Raw genomic sequence first — 16,664 nt, forward strand, 5'->3', positions numbered from 1 at the left:
GACGGAGTAAAATTTAGCAAACGGCTTTTATATCATAACTTTAAGTACCAATACATCACATAAATGATTTATTTTTACTAAAATAAGTTATAATAACGTAATATTTAATGTTTAAACTTTGTTTACAGTAGCCTCATCACGTTATTTACTTCTTGCAGAACCATCCGCTTCTTCAGGTCAAAGGTTATATTTACATGTCGATTACGCACGTGTACGAGTGTTCTGACTGACCAGTGCAACTTCGGACATCGCCCGCTAGGCCTTGTAAGAAATTGTTATGCTTGAAGTTGATTTAAGAATATTTGATAACCGAATTCTTTAACTGGATTTTTCACAGGTGAAGTCTCCCGTTGTAATTTGTCATGTAACAACACGAGTATCAATGCAGCTCATCTGTGCGCGCGCGATCCCTAGTCTGTCTGCAGGGCCGGTGATCCCGAGGGCAAGTCTACATTCTTTCGACGCTGCTCCTGCCGCTGGCTCCGGCGGGGCTAGGCATTCTAAACCTCTCGCTCGCGCTCGTGCTTTACTTAGTCTTTGCCTTGGCTTCACCACAAATTCTGGAATAATGCTGAGGCTGCAGTCTAGCTTGTAGATCTATCTTCTAATTCTTCTGATCACTTTTGGGGCAAACCCGGACTTTAGTGCCCCAGCTGAAAATCTCAGTTTATTATGGATTTAATATCAATAATATTAATTATGCTAATATATGCAAATATAAACATACCAAAACTTGATGATTTTTAATCATTTGACGTCATAAAAAGCAATTTTAAGCCAAAAATAGCAGCGAAGTAGGGGATCTCCTCTTTGCTTGATGCGAGATACTAGCGAACTGAAATAACCGAATAAAAACTATGGTGAACTAAAAAAGAAAAGAAAAAATCAAACCACCTCTGAAATTACCTTTGAAATGTTTATTAATTTTTTCTTCCGATATGCGCACATGATAGGGGCAGGTTGGGATGGGATGGGGGGGGTGCTCAATAGTCGCCAAATTTGGGGTAAAAGGGCAACTGGCCTTGGGGGGGGGGCAGAATAAAGAAAAGAGCCACCCCGGAAAAAAATTAGAAAAATGATTACAAAGAAAAATAAGTAAATAATAAATTTAGCCCCCCCCCCCAAGGCCAGTTGCCCTTTTACCCCAAATTTGGCGACTATTGAGCACCCCCCCCCCCCATCCCATCCCAACCTGCCCCTATCATGTGCGCATATCGGAAGAAAAAATTAATAAACATTTCAAAGGTAATTTCAGAGGTGGTTTGATTTTTTCTTTTCTTTTTTTAGTTCACCATAGTTTTTATTCGGTTATTTCAGTTCGCTAGTATCTCGCATCAAGCAAAGAGGAGATCCCCTACTTCGCTGCTATTTTTGGCTTAAAATTGCTTTTTATGACGTCAAATGATTAAAAATCATCAAGTTTTGGTATGTTTATATTTGCATATATTAGCATAATTAATATTATTGATATTAAATCCATAATAAACTGAGATTTTCAGCTGGGGCACTAAAGTCCGGGTTTGCCACTTTTGGTACTCTCGCTACAAATGGGGCACTAACATTTTTTTGTTGTTGGTGTGTTTTTGTTTTTACTCGAACCCCCCACCCCCCTTGAGCAAGTTTTTCTTTTAATCAACACTCCCCCCTTCAGCAATTTTCTTTTACTCAACAACCCCCCCCCCCCCCTGATGAAGACAGACCTAATATGAGTGCCATGCTCATGCTCTCAGGCACTGAAGGCCGAGTGTAAAATGTTTTCTAATACAGATGTACTGTTATTAACTGATTAAGAAAGACAAGTCGGAGGAAAGAACCTTTGCTCATGCAGCTGCAACGCCTTCTAAGTTATTCTAGCCATAAGGGCTAGGTAAAAATAATATGAAATATGATATTGATATCGCCTAACCTTAATTGACACCCATACCCCTGCGTAAAGAGTGGTGTAACCAAAACATATAAATATAATACGTTTGATATGAAGTGACAGTATTCTGTTGCCTAAAACAAAAGGTCTGATATTTTAAGGAACCTTACAGTGTAAGTGAAAGCTATAAAGTATAAGTATCAGGTGGTAGGAATTGATATTTTGAAGAAGGATTCGCTCGCAGAAATGTCTAGGTTTCTTGTTTCACAAAGCCTTCAACTATCCCTAGCCTCATTTTGTTCATCAGTGATCCTGTTATACCTTAAGTTAATTTTGAGTGCTCCGCTCAAACAACGTGTATCATAATTAATCTTAACTTCTGTTAGAAATGGCAAAGCAACTACTATGACCAAGTTGATCTATCCTGCCTATTGTGTTTATATTTTTTCTATTTCTGCAGAAACGCTCTTTTCTCCAAATGCTGGCTTTGTGAAAAACAACAAGCTTCAATTCTGGATGAAAACTATGTCATTGACAACTGTTAAACAAGTAGTGGGTCTCACACTAGCAGTGGGATTGGCATCAGAGATTGTCTATTACCTATGGAGACGCAGGCTGGTGTCTAGGTTTGGCAGTTACTTTCTCAGCAAGTTCAATGGGTCCCCAACGGAAGCGATTGACTCTACCTCAGAAGCAGAATCAGAAGCCTTCACAGACCCATACCTCTACAAGGTTCTCATATTCCCAGATAAGGCGAGGCCGTGCAAAGCCCACCTCTGGGGAGATGGCTGCCGGATGGAGAAATGCTGGTTCTCTCACGATGAAAGAAACTCTGTGTACCAGTTCCTATCCCACATCCAATCGGCTGAGATGACCCTGGATGTTTGCGTCTACGTCATGACGGATGTAGAGCTTGCCAATTGTGTGATAAGCATGAAAGAACGGGGTGTGTTTGTGAGGGTGATCACTAATCTGGAGGCTCAGAATTACACAGGCACGCAGGTCGGCAAATTCAGATCAAGAGGTAAATTGCATTTAACCTTGTAACCGATAATCGAATCGGAGGCCAATCACTGCCGATTTTATATAAATCGGATGATTAATTCCAATCGCTGATCAATGAGAACTGATCTGAAAATCGAATGGCGATGATGAAAAAAAGGATGCCCACAGATCAACGTGTGGCCGTCAAATGTGCTGGGGGATACGCTCGAGTGCACACGCAGCCATATTGCTTAGTCCTTGCTCTTTTCAGCAAGCAAAGCCAAGTCGACCATGCGCATGATGACATGCCTTTACTTCAATTTTAACTATAGAAATGCAATTACAGTATTATTACAGGTGAATGAAACAATTATCTACGCTCTTCAAAAAGACGTACAGTATGCAAAAAATTTGGTTACATTACAAAAAATGGTGTATTATATTCTGATCTTCTATACAGGGCATTATTAATCTTAGTTATAATCAATTGTGATTTTGATGTCGGCTTTTTTCATAGCATGCGTTGTATTCTAGCATATTGAATACAAAAAGTTGAATTTAAGTTCTTTTTCATAACCAAAATAAAAAAGAACCTTCAGTTTTATTTTTTTTGTAAATCGATCCTCTTTCAAGATAGGCCTACCTAATAGTTTATTTTTAATATTATTTCTAGGGCGAAATTATTTACAGGTATTTGTTTACTTGAAACGGTTCATTGATAAGAAATGAGAGGGACAAATTGCAGATTAACAAGATATGAAAGAAATTGAAATAGCAATAGCCATAACAACATGACGTTACAAAAAACTGCAGGAGTTACATGGTTTGAAAATACAACGATGAAAATATTGCAAGAGAAAGAAAAAGGGAGAGACGGAGAAGGTGAGAGACAAAAATAATTAGGTAGAGGGAGAGAAAGAGAAGACAACAGGAAGACAAAAATGAGGCAGGTGAGAAATAAAGAGGGAACTAATAATTGAAAGAAAGGGAGAAAGAGTGGAGAGAGAAGTAGAAGAGATACTTGGGGAAAATGAAAATAAAGAAATTAAAATTATGTTGCGAGAGGAAAAACTGAAAGGCCTGATGAGCCTATGCCATGCCGTGGCGTCCGTTGTCCGTCCGTCCGTCCATGCGTCCACAGTTTTCAAAATGCTTCTTCTTCGTTATTTTTCAACCGATTTTGATTCTGATTGTTTCATATGATAGGGCTAGGAGGGAGATTTAAAACTTCTACACAGAATAATGAAATTCATTATCTATGCTAATTTATGCAAATTTATTTGAAATCACAAAAAAATGCTTCTTTTCCTTCATTTCTCGACCAATTTTGATTTGGTTTGCCTTATCTGGTAGAGCTTAATTTGGAACACTAAATTTCTACACAGAATTTTGAGATTTTGCTCCATTGATTAATTATGGTAATCTATGCAAATTTATTAAAAAAATAACCAAAATTTCATTTCCTTTAGTTTCTTTTTAATCTTTTACAGCTAAATGACATTATGTCCCTTCCAGGACATCAAATTTTTATTTTTTGACTAGTTCAAAAGTGTACCACATAAAATTTACGATATTTGTTGTTGCGAGATTCAGATGAGCGCTACATCATTGATGTTCTAGTTACTTCTTCCAATTTTGTTTATTTCAGTTATTCATCTGTTTAATAGAAACTTTCAGAGTCACCTTCTACACTGCAGTAGTACCGTCATATCATGTACATGCTCAGCCCCCCCCCCCCCTCTCACTTTAAAAAATGCTCAATGCCCTCTTAATCAGTTCTTTTCAAAACTTTCATCTGATCGATGCATTAAAGGGATCGTTTAACAATGTTAAATCTGAGATGCACGGCCCTATGTGTTATCAGAGTCTGTGATATAGTGTTATATTGAAGCCCTACAAAATTGCGCTTCAAAATGATCAAGAAGTGCCTTAAAAACCTTTTGAGTGACCGGTTTTACCATACTCCTTTGGCAAATGCAAAATTTGATTTCGATTTTCAATCATAAATATCGTGATACTCAGACAGGCAATCGGCTTGTAAAAGTCATGGGGTTCCTGACTGACCTAAAGGTTTATAATTATCATTGCAGCATGAGCTAAATCAAGGATTTTTTTTAAAGGATGTAAGACAAAGTTATCGGATCCCTTTCAAGGTATTTATGATTTGAAATCGAATCCAAATTTTGTGATACAGATATCAGGAGCCAAATTGCAGATTCCATCTTCCGATCCAGTCTCTAACTTCTATTCTCATTCTCAAAATTACTTTTCAAAAATACAAAATGAAAGGAAAATATGCAAATGTTGTAGGAAGCAAGTTTACCTGTGTGGTATAAAGCTACTTACATGTATGTAGTTGAATAATTCCATGAGGTTGTGTCAAAAAATATGACATGAAGGTGCAAAATTCAAAGTTGGTAATTTATGGTAAATAATTCTTTTGTTGTTGTATCCTGTTTCTGACACCAATCCTAATTGCAATTGTGTGTACATTCCTTTTAATACGCTCTTCAATTTACATGAAAAAGCAGACACAACAAAATACCAATGTTACATGGACATCTTTTTTTACTTGCTCATTTATTTTCTGATCTGAAACTACATGTATGTTACAGTCTGTACTTTTTTTGTGTGTGGAAAACAATAAGATGATGCGAGCAATAAGTCAGAATACTTTAAAACCTGCCAAAATTATACCAATTCATAAACATGAAGCAAATGAAGATTTTGCAATTTTCAGAGGTTGTTTTTTCCTAAAGGGTAATCTTTTCTCTTGACTAGAACATCTTGGCTGCATTCTAATAAATGCGCTAATTAATTTCTGCATGAAACATGTTTAATGAGATGACACTAATAAAAGGGAACCTGCAAGATTTATACCTATATATATTCATCTCAACAGAGGAGTAACCAATTTTACATGGACATGATGTCTGAGTAACATCGGTATGATATAAGAGTACGGTACTCATTGAAATATGACAGACTACATCAAATGTCATCTATTGATCAGTAGATATATGATTTAAAAATAGTCATACTCGTACATGAGGTATAATGATAGATATTAAATGATAACTTTATATCTTCTTCAAAATAGTGATTAGATGTAAAAGATGTATATGACTGTCCTGTGTTCATATTTTTAAAACCGTTATTTACTTGCTTATCTTCAATAAAAATGCCATTTTATGTTGCTCATCCAAGTACACCTGTAAGTAGCATTCTTGAAACATTATAAGGGCAATTCCATGATTAGGTGGACATGAGTAAAAAATTTAGAATTCAAATATTCTTTTTTTTCTTTTTTGTATTTGACTAAAGACACCACAAAGTATCTGAAAAAAATATTTTCCACACCATACATTTGGTATAAGTGAGTGAAAATTGCAAATGAACATTGTTCATGTTTTCCTGTGAAATTTGTAATATAAGAGGAAAAAAAGTTATTTAAGTCATTATCAACATAAAAGTAACTATATCCTCACAAACCTATTGAATTTATTGAGGGAGTACAATGCCCTCATGGTTTCATTAAGCAAAATTCAAGTTAAAAAGTGATTTAGTCTACAGTTCACGAAATTCCAAACCCTTGATACGCCATGTAACGTTACCAACCAAAACATGAATTTATTTTTCTGGAGAGAAAATCTGGGGGCTATTAATTGTCATATTTCAAATTTTCCTTTCCTATACAATGCTCTATTGAAGTAAAGGAACCAGAATTACAAATATTCTATGATGTAGAAAATATTAGCAGTCAAAATCTGTAACGTTACCAACCATGTAACGTTACCAACCAGGCTTAAGGATTGTAACGTTACCAACCATGATATTAGTGCCAGGAGATACTTATTTGTAAGCCTTAATCAGAAGAAAGTGAAGTGATTCTTTAACTAAGACAAGAGATGGCAGTATAGAACATTTATTAAAGGCATGTGACAGCCATGTGACAACCATTTAAGCAGCATCATATCTGTGTAGAATCCATGCAGCATCACATTTGGGAAGAGTCAAATCATCTTTACTGTATTAAAACTCTTCTTGAATCTTTCTCCATGAAAGCAGTTCTAATTAGCAAAACTTGTTGAATCTCAATCTACTGTCACCCAGTGTCAGCATCTGGTAAGTTTATTTATTTTCAATTGTAGTAACTGTAATCTTTATTTATGTTTCTTGAAATACTTTAAGATCAGGCTAGGCTACTTTCTACAGTCTTCATTGTATGTACAGTTCACACTACACTTTTTAAAGTCAACATTGGCAATTGATAGTACATAAAATATTTAGTATCAACTACATGTACATGCAAATGTACATGTACATCAACTAGATGGAATAGATGCAAATGAAAAAGTGAAGGTTAATGAACTTTTTTGTATTTGTTTTTATGTGCATTGGCTAATTTGTTGCCGTGGAAACTTTCATCTTAATCCGAATGCAGTTGTTTAACACTTTGAGAAAACATGGCAATTGACCTTTACTCAAATTTCCAAAGGATACATTAAATATTATGGGAAATCATGAATTTTAAGTTATATGATTTCTTGTAAATTAGAAAAAAAAAGTGATTTTATTCATAATTGTTATATTGTATCAATTTTTCTGTATGGTGACTTTCCAACACTTATCCAGATTCGCACTAATAGAAGGATTCTAATACCAATTACGAATCTGGAAATCTTTGTTCATCCTGATTATTTTTTTTTTTTAAAGATTTGGTTTGTACAAAAATATTTTAAAAAATTATAATTATTTTTTGATATATAGGTCATCATGCTCAAGTTTACGAAGAAAGAGAAACAAAGGCACTACATAGAAAAGATGAAGAGGATGGGGAAGTATGAAGAATACTTGAAGAAAAAAGCAGCAGCCATGAAGAGGTGCCGGGAGAAGCAAAAGCTGAGAGAGAGGACCTTGCCAAAATATGCGAGAAAACAACTGGAAAGGGAGACGAAAGAAGCAACAAAGAAACGAGTAGCAAAGCACAGGAAATTGAAGAAAGAAAGAAAGGCAGAAGCAGAAGCAGAAGCAAGTCATGGGCCCTTCAAAAGTGCGATGGCACTCGCAAAAGCCACTGCCAGGGCACATCGGATAATGGATCGAGTACTCCCCGACACTCCTAAACGGCGAATTGTTGTCTCTCGCAAGTTGTATGAGAAAGAAGCTAAGCAAGGACATGAACTACCATCAGCTTCAGCAGAGAAAAGGAAGACGGGTCCTCCTAAAGTCAGTGAAGATACAGTGAAAGTCATCGAAGACTTCTATGAGAGAGATAATGTGAGTCGCCAGGCCCCAGGCAGAAAGGATGTAGTGACTATTTGGAATGCAGACGGAAAGAAGAAAATGCAGGCTAGACACCTCACTGCTTCAATTAAAGAGACATATGCCTTCTTTTGTGAGATTTACCCAGAAGTACATGTGGGAAAGTCCAAGTTTGCAGAGTGTCGCCCAAAGCATGTCCTGCTTAGCCAAAAGTTGCCACATAATGTCTGTCTCTGCAGGTACCACGAGAATGCCATTAATGCTTTTACTGCACTTCACAAGGCTCAACCAGAATTCCCTGCTTACACCCGTGATCTCCCAGCTTTGCTCCTTTGCAAGCAACCATCAAGAGAGTGCTGGATGAATGAATGTGCAGAATGCAAAGATGGAGCAGGATTTAGCAAAGCCTTCTCTTTTGAGGGATCCCTTAACAGCCCTTGCTCATGGCTTCAGTGGGAGACGGATAAAGATGGACGGATGATGAAGATTCAAGAGGAGGGAACTGTAGGAGAGCTAGTACAGCACATCACTGCCATCTTACCTCAGTTCCTGCAGCACTGCTATGTAAAGCGTGAGCAAGCATCAGCATACAATGCTCAGAGGGAAAAAGTTTCTCCTGAATCACATGACACCCACAGTGCCCTCCTCCAGGTGGATTTCTCTGAAAATTTTACATGCGTTGCTCAAGATGAAGTCCAGAGCGCACATTGGAATCAACGTCAAGTATCCCTCTTCACTGCAGCACTCTGGTACTCTGGATCTCTACATTCTCATATCCTGGCATCTGATGACCTCACACACTCCAAGGAAACCATCATAGCCTACCTTGATGTGCTGCTAGGATATCTACCAGATACGGTAACATCTATTTCTATCTGGTCAGATGGCCCAGCTTCGCAATTCAAAAATCGGTTTGTGGCAGCAGCACTCTGCACACTTCAAGAGGCTCACAAGATTCAAATCAAGCGGAACTTCTTTTCGACCTCCCATGGAAAAGGCCCCGTTGATGGGATTGGAGGGTCAGCCAAGCGCTTTGTGATGCAAAGAGTTCTGAGCCGCCAAGACATTGTAGCAGATGCAAGCAGCTTTGTTCTAGCAGCAAGCTTCATGGAGAATGTATGCGTCACAGAGGTCAAGTCAACAGAAATTGCTAAGCGGAATGAGAAGCTCAAATTGAAAGATGTTTTCATTCAGGCCAAGCCAATCACTGGCATCGGAAAGATGCATTTCCTGAAGGTCGTAAAGGATGAAGTGGTATCCCACATTCTCACAAAAGACAATAGGGCAGACAAGGATGATGTAGTGGTTACCCAAAGTGGTAGTAAGGCCATTGTAGTGGGAGATTGGTATGTGGTCGAGTACGAAGGAAAGAAATTTCCTGGTGAAGTTGTTGGGTTCACACGCAAGGGTGAGTTTCAGGTGTCAGTGATGGAGCCAGTGGGAAAGTACTGGAAATGGCCTACAAAAAAGGATGCCATTTTCTACATGGAGAGCAAGATGATTACAAAATTGGCTCCTCCAGAAGTTGTTAACAACCGTGGGCATTTCAAATTTTAGATTTGTATGGTATCAAGTAGGCCCTACATCAAATACATGCATTGGGTTATGGAATACAACCGCACATTTTTATTCTGAACTCTGTTAAACTTATCTCAACAAAAATAGTTACTTTGTGAAACCAAGTTATCATGTATGTTGACATGCATAATCCCATGGCAAATGGTGAACTTCAGAATCTAACATTTGGATAAAAAGTGTTGTAAATATGTTTGGATTGTTTCAAGTTGTGTCTGGGTAAGAGTTATAAATAACACTTACATTGATAACCATGTTAATTTACATGCAATTCCAAAGTGTATCTTTTGATTTTAAGGAAGGAGTACAGGTCTAAATTGACGGCAAATACATTCGTTAAAGAAGTTGTTAATAACCGTGGGCTTTTCAAATTTTAGATTTGTATGGTATCAAGTACATTTGTACATAAAATACATGCATTGGATTATGGAACAAAACAACACATTATCATTCTATTGTGTTATGGACTGAATATCTGCTCAATGTCTCTGTCATGATGTCATGAACTCTGTTAAAATTCTCTCAATAAAATAGTTACTTTGTGAAATCAAGTTATTATGTATGTTGACATGCATAATCCCACGACAAATGGTGAACTTCAGAATGTAACATTTGGATAAAAAGTGTTGTAAATATGTTTGGATTGTTTCAAATTGTGAGTTGGAGTTATAAATAACAGTTACATTGATAACTATGTTAATTTATATGTAATTGCAAAGTGTATCTTTTGATTTTAAGGAAGGAGTAGGTTTAACACTTGCTTTTTACAACGCTTATTTCTGCATGGACAAACTGTAACGTTACCAACCGGTAACGTTACCAACCATGAATTTTGGGTCTAATAAAAAATTGAAGAGTCAAGCTGCTAAAATTATTGGCTGAAATATTTATCATGACACTAGAATTGAAATGAATACGACACTTTGTTTGAGGTATCTCGCGTTTTAGGAAACTTTTGGTCTGAAGACACTGATTTTTTTCGCATGTCCTTTTTTTGTAACGTTACCAACCAACATTAAAAGTTACCATGGCGACTCTAATATTTGTTCAATTGTATTCATTCTTTTTTATATTATAGACCTTGGGTGGGTGAACATATTGTAACATGATTGTGACTTGAAATGAATAGATGGTGATGTAGTAGTAAAATGAAATATGAAAATTTGCTTAAATGTAACGTTACCAATTGTGGAATTGCCCATAAGGTTTCTTTTATGACACTGTAATTAAAGATAAAGTTGAGTTCTGGTCATGCAATTGCGTTGTAAAAGAAACGTTGTGGAATCGATCAGAAAATGTTGATCATCTAGCATGTTGTACTATTGGTGTGTACTGCAAGGTTCTGGAATCATCAAAATGATAAGAAATTTGGCCCAGTCTTGGTAAAGTTACAAGCACTGTACACAGAAAAATGTATATGGGACTACTTGAACATGTGGCATGAAAATCTGTCCCGATGGTTATGATGTTACATGCTATATTTATAATATTAAGGCATTTGAAGAGCCATGCATTTTTTATACATTTTTTATCTGACGTTCTTCCACACTTGCATAATACAATGATAATGCTCACAAATTATTTTCCACTCTTTCCCAGAACTTAACCTTCTCTAAAGTCTTTTTCCATGGCTAGCTCTGCTCACAGCGCGTCCTCGTAACATGGGTGCAGAATAAGTCGTCTATCATTACGCCGACTTAAGTAGGCCTACAGAAACAAAATCAAATCTCACTTGAATTGAGATAAATTAACAAAAATAACATGGAAGTAGTAAAATGAGAGATATCCACCGTGACTAGTGAGTAGTATATTCATTTGATGACTCATACAACAAAAACATACATGACCGACGAATTTTCTTTTTTCTTTTTCGGTCTTGCCTGACTTATGAGCTCACAGACTTTGTCTGTGATTTCTTTTGGAAGAGGTAAAATCTCTGTCCGTGCTCTAGATTCCCTCTTGGCTGAACCAGACCTTAGTGTTGAATTTTTGTAAGATATACATGTAGTAATGTTCATCGCCTCTGTCTCTAGTGAAAACTGCTCTTTTGCTAGTTGCTCTACTTGCAGCCTCAATGTACGATCTTCTTCTTCTGCTCTCCTTTTCTCTTTTTGTTTCTCGTCTTGTTTCTTCTTTTTTCTCGTTTTCTCCTTGTTTCTCTCTTCTTTTCTTTTCTCCTTACCTTCTCCTTCTTTTCTTTTCTCCTTATCTTCTCCTTCTTTTCTTTTCTCCATATCTTCTCCTACACGTTCCTTCTCATCATCTTCATACTTTTGTTTCTGCATTTTTTGTAGTTTATCTTGTTCTCTCTTCATCCTTAGCTTGAGATTCACTTCTTCTTTCTTTGTGGCTGACCACTTTGCCCTCTCTTCTCGTTTGCGTTCTGTCCATTTCTTCCTTTGCATTTTTATCTCATTTTCATCTGGTTTCTTGGGTTTCTTACCAGCTGCTCTATCTGCTTCCTCTTTCACCTTTTTCCTCAGTCTGTAAAGCCTTACTCTCTTTCTTGCTAGATCTCTCCGATGCTCCTTCTCCTCTTCAGTTAAAGTTGCAGCTCTGAGCTTACTATACTTTTTGTCTCTCTCTTTTACCTCCTCATATTTCTTGGGGTTCGTATTATTCATCTTTGTTCTCCAGGAAAGGTTTGAAGGTTTTTTTTTCCGGCTCTCTCTCGCCTGGAGCTTTGCCCTCTGTTCTCGTTTGCATTTTGTCCATTTCTTCCTTTGCATGTTTATCTCATTTTCATCTGGTTTCTTAGGTTTCTTGCCAGCTGCTTTTTCTGCTTTCTCTTTCTCTTTTTTTCTCAGTCTGTAAAGCCTTACTCTTTCTCTTGCTAGATCTCTCCGATGCTCCATCTCCTCTTCGGTTAAAGTTGCAGTTCTGAGCTTACTATACTTTTTGTCTCTCTCTTTTACCTCCTCATATTTCTCGGGGTTCATATCGTTCATCTTTGTTCTCCAGGAAAGGTTTGAAGGTGTTTGCCGGCTCTCTCTCGCCTGGAGCTTAATCCTCAGTTTCAGAGGTGGTACATGTCGAGAAGCCATAGTGAAATAGATGCGGCAATCTAATAAATGTGCATGAGAAGAAATAAATAAAAACGAATGAGAAAAAAATATTGATACAAAAATGAAATAAAACTGTAAATAGCTTGTGTGACTTTCATTGCAAAATGTGTAGTAATACATCTATCTATAGATCTGTTGTAAAATCACAGAGGGTTGCAAGATAGGGAGGGAGGCCTCATCCTCATTTTTGGCTCGTTGCATGCCCATGTACATTACCGTAGGTTTTTGGAGCAAACTATTGGGTTTCCTTATTTTGTTGAATTTTTGTGATTTTTTTTTTTTGAATATTTTTTTTTTGAATGATTTTGTTATTTGTCTTCCTTTTTTTCTTTCTTTTTCCCCCTTTTTTTCGGGGGGGGGGGGGTATTAAAACCCCTTACCCCTTCCTTTCATCCTTGCATGGAGTTCTAGGAGTGGGCAGTTGGAGCCACATGGCAAACATCCAGAAATATTCTACCCCCCCCCCCCCCCCCCAACAAAATACTGGTAATATTAATTGACATTATCAGATTAAATTTCTACCCAAATATGTAATAATTCCTCTCTATCTCGACCCCAGTGCCCCCCTTTTTATTTTAGCCTAAAAGTTATTTATGTTGGGCCTTAGTCAGATCGAACTTCCTAACTTGGTGAAGGAAACAATAACTTTTTTCTTTATGCATATTATAGATCTAGACTCTAGGAATCTATCAATCTAGATCTAGTCTTCTGACCAGACTAATACTACTCGACCTCATTCCTACTTACTAACTCAGCAAACCATTTCATATCATTTAATTTAACAGTTGTACAAAAAAGTAGAAACGTCATTTATAATTTACGGTTTTTTTAATATCAAAATTCAATTTCTGTATTCGAAACTAGCTTTATACGGGGAAACATCCGGCATTGATTTTGCCCGTTTCGAATTTCGTTCATAGTTTATAAAAAAAAACATGTATATCAGTACGCGGGACAACAGTAAAAATATTTACTTCATTTAATGTTTTTAAGTTTTGAATGACACCATCTTAAACGCAATTAGTTATACATTTTTTTTCTTCAATGAAATTGCATTGTTCATAATAAAAATTGGGGACAGAAAAACGTCTTAATAAACATATTACATACCAATTTATTTCGGCGCTGACGGACTGTACGACGTTACAACGACATTGTCATCGTGGTTGTGCTAGTGGTAGAGCCGTCGCACTCGTACGTACAGAAAACGTATTCCCGCGTTCGTGAATTTGAAAACTGAAGCTAGCGGCTTGTTTGGATTTCAAAAACCGTCATTTCATACCAACGTTACTAAATCACTCGAGACATCGCACACGATTTTCGCATTAATTTATTAATTTAATTATTTACTTGTATGTAAATAATTCTTGCTATTTTCTACATATTATGTTTGTTGGGGATTTCATCTTTATAATATCATGAAACTTTCTGAGAAAATATGCTGCTAATTTCCATCGTTACAAAAAAAAGTACCAGGGACCGTGTTCTTTCAATAATAACTCTCTTTTTAGCACACTTCATTGCATATGGAGCTTCTTATCTACATGGCTTTTTCCAGAATTAAGTTCATGAAAATGACATGTATTCCTCAAAATCGCTGTGACATATATCGGTGCACGTGCATGAATATAAAGTTCTCTCGAACAAAAAATATATTTATTCTGTCATACATTCAGGCCCGGATCCACGTGTTGGGGGCAACGGGCCTACCCCCCCGCCAAAAATGAGGGGCCCCGGCCCACCTCTGGCCCAAAAAAAGTTTTAAAAAAGATGGTAACCATAAATTTACCTTTTTCTTTTTTTAAAGTTAAGTGCTCACACTACCCCCTCCCCCCTCCCCCCTCCCCCCTCCCCCCTCCCCCCTCCCCACTAATTAGTGAAAATAACAGTCTGCATGATTTTCAAATGCAATTAATCCTAACAAGTCCATGAATTATTCCTCTATCAAATCAAAGACTGATTTATATATAATGAATCAACTTTTTTCCTTGATTTTGCCCAATTATAGGGATTCAAGTCCGGACAAACACCAACTACCTCATGCATCACAAGTTTGTAGTGGTTGACAGAAAGAAGGTCATCACTGGGTCATTCAACTGGACGAGTCATGCCACGACGGCCAACAACGAGAACATGATCATCACGGACAATCCACAGATTGTTGATCCGTATGCGGACGAGTTTGACCGATTGTGGAAGGAGTTTGACCCTGCATCACAGAGCTAGTTGGTGCTATGTGAATCTAGACCTTTTGTACTGCAGCTGATGTATCAATTGCTGTAATGAACATGGTGCCTTACTATTACAGACCTCTACGTAAATAAGTGTTAAACTGGAAAATTGTCTAGAGTCAAGTGGATTGTTGAAGGAGTTTTATCCTGTAACAACAACAACAAAAAGGTTGCTCTTGTCTTACAAGCTATAGTTGAATTGAGATATAACGATGGACCCCATTTACACAAAGCAGCTTACTCTGTCAAAGTGAATATGGGTAACATATACTTACACTACAGGTGAATGACCTTGTGTGAATGATTTTAGGTCAAATTAATTTGACCCTGTGTTGCGTTTGAATATAAAGAGCGTGTAGCCGTCATACATGTTTCCAACAGTGAATTGGGATGAAGATCGATGCTCATTTGGAATGTCATCTCAGTTTTGGATGTAGTGAGGATCAGACATTAGAAAACATTACCATAAACAGTCTAGGGAACTGGGCAAAGTACCCATGTACCAATTTGGCCACCAGAGAATTTAAGTCACATTAAAAAGAAAATTGTATACATGAATGACTTTCTTTACTTTCTATATTCAGTATTATCAACAATGCAATTTAAACAATGCAATTTATACTAGTGTTTGTAAGTAATCAAGTTATTGTATTAGAACTAATACATTTTTGATGCTTACTATGCTGCAACATATATGCATGTAGGATCATCAAAAGTGAAGGGAACAAATTTAGAAAAATCCCTTTTTTAGAAATAAACTTTTTGGTGCTATTTGTGTGATCTGACATTTTTTCTGTGCTTGGGGGTGTTGGTTATTACTTTGTTTCCGATTAGACTGTCATTGCTGATTGCTGATGTTTGTAGAGAATGTACCATTAAATGTAAGTAAAAAGAAAAATGGTTAACTTTGAAACAAGAGATGAAACCATACAAATTAACTTTAACAGCTTTAGGTTTTCTCAATCGTAATTTGTGTCATTTATTTACATGAAGGCCTAATTCTACAAGTATATCCACTTGTATTTGTTTATTAAAATGCAAAATCAATTTTATGCAAGGTGAAGGGCTATTATTATAAGGTTAAGTAAAGTATTTTATCCCTAAAGGCTTAAGAACTACTGAGCAACTAATCATCACATTCTGCAAGAATTTTTTGTATTACATATATATTTTTGTATTCTTTTCTGGAGGTACTCATTGCAAATTACTTGTCAAAATATATGCACTCTTTGAAATAGTTTAGTATGATATAATTTGATCAGTAATGTAAGACGTTGTTTGAAAAATATAACAAAATTTATCAAAATGTTCAATCATTATTGAAATGATTAGTGATTCTAATGTGATGTGCAAGCTAGCACTTGGATATATTTGAAATCAAGCAATAACACAATTTTCCAATCACTCTGAAATCAAATCTTTAAACTATTGCACTCTCCTATCTCTTAATATATATATTTTTATACATGGATCCTTCATCCTTGTCATTTGATTGGAGGATTGTTGGTCACATGATATTCAATAGATGTTATATTGCACGGTCATGCATTTTTGGTTATATGCAGACTGCGTACCTCTCTGCCGTGCGCGTATCCCTATGTGTATCTGACGCGAAGGTAATCTGAATGTAATCGAGAAGGCTCGACTCCAACTTTAATTTATCTTTAATATATAATTTGT

General features: G+C 36.6%; 2 protein-coding genes across 3 annotated transcripts; one reads left to right on the forward strand and one right to left on the reverse strand.

Moving 5' to 3' along the window:
- Nucleotides 1-96: 96 nt before the first annotated feature.
- LOC100888888 (mitochondrial cardiolipin hydrolase) lies at nucleotides 97-16,303 on the forward strand. 2 transcript variants are annotated; one of them, XM_003724239.3, is made up of 3 exons: nucleotides 97-337; nucleotides 2,325-2,888; nucleotides 14,762-16,303. In XM_003724239.3, the coding sequence occupies exons 2-3, from the start codon at nucleotides 2,381-2,383 to the stop codon at nucleotides 14,977-14,979; spliced, it is 726 nt and encodes a 241-aa protein (XP_003724287.3). In that variant the 5' UTR covers nucleotides 97-337; nucleotides 2,325-2,380; the 3' UTR covers nucleotides 14,980-16,303. The 2 variants fall into 2 exon arrangements, with proteins under 2 accessions (XP_003724287.3, XP_030840509.1); XM_030984649.1 differs by having other exon boundaries at nucleotides 98-264.
- Nucleotides 11,317-13,968, reverse strand: LOC115923607 (vicilin-like seed storage protein At2g18540). The gene is made up of 2 exons (XM_030984647.1): nucleotides 13,864-13,968; nucleotides 11,317-12,752 (listed from the first exon to the last, which is right to left on the reverse strand). Exon 2 carries the CDS (start codon nucleotides 12,730-12,732, stop codon nucleotides 11,512-11,514), a length of 1,221 nt encoding a protein of 406 aa, XP_030840507.1. The 5' UTR covers nucleotides 12,733-12,752; nucleotides 13,864-13,968; the 3' UTR covers nucleotides 11,317-11,511.
- Nucleotides 16,304-16,664: the final 361 nt, after the last annotated feature.

Source organism: Strongylocentrotus purpuratus, unplaced genomic scaffold, assembly GCF_000002235.5.
Source record: "Strongylocentrotus purpuratus isolate Spur 01 unplaced genomic scaffold, Spur_5.0 spur5_scaffold_14, whole genome shotgun sequence".
Taxonomy (NCBI): domain Eukaryota; kingdom Metazoa; phylum Echinodermata; class Echinoidea; order Camarodonta; family Strongylocentrotidae; genus Strongylocentrotus; species Strongylocentrotus purpuratus.

Excerpts from the sequence above, each read along its gene's own strand:
- LOC100888888 (XM_003724239.3), top strand. The coding sequence starts at position 2,381 with ATGAAAACTATGTCATTGACAACTGTTAAACAAGTAGTGGGTCTCACA. Across the intron at positions 2,889-14,761 it reads CGGCAAATTCAGATCAAGAG|GGATTCAAGTCCGGACAAAC; the intron begins GTAAATTGCATT and ends GCCCAATTATAG.
- LOC115923607 (XM_030984647.1), bottom strand. The coding sequence starts at position 12,732 with ATGGCTTCTCGACATGTACCACCTCTGAAACTGAGGATTAAGCTCCAG.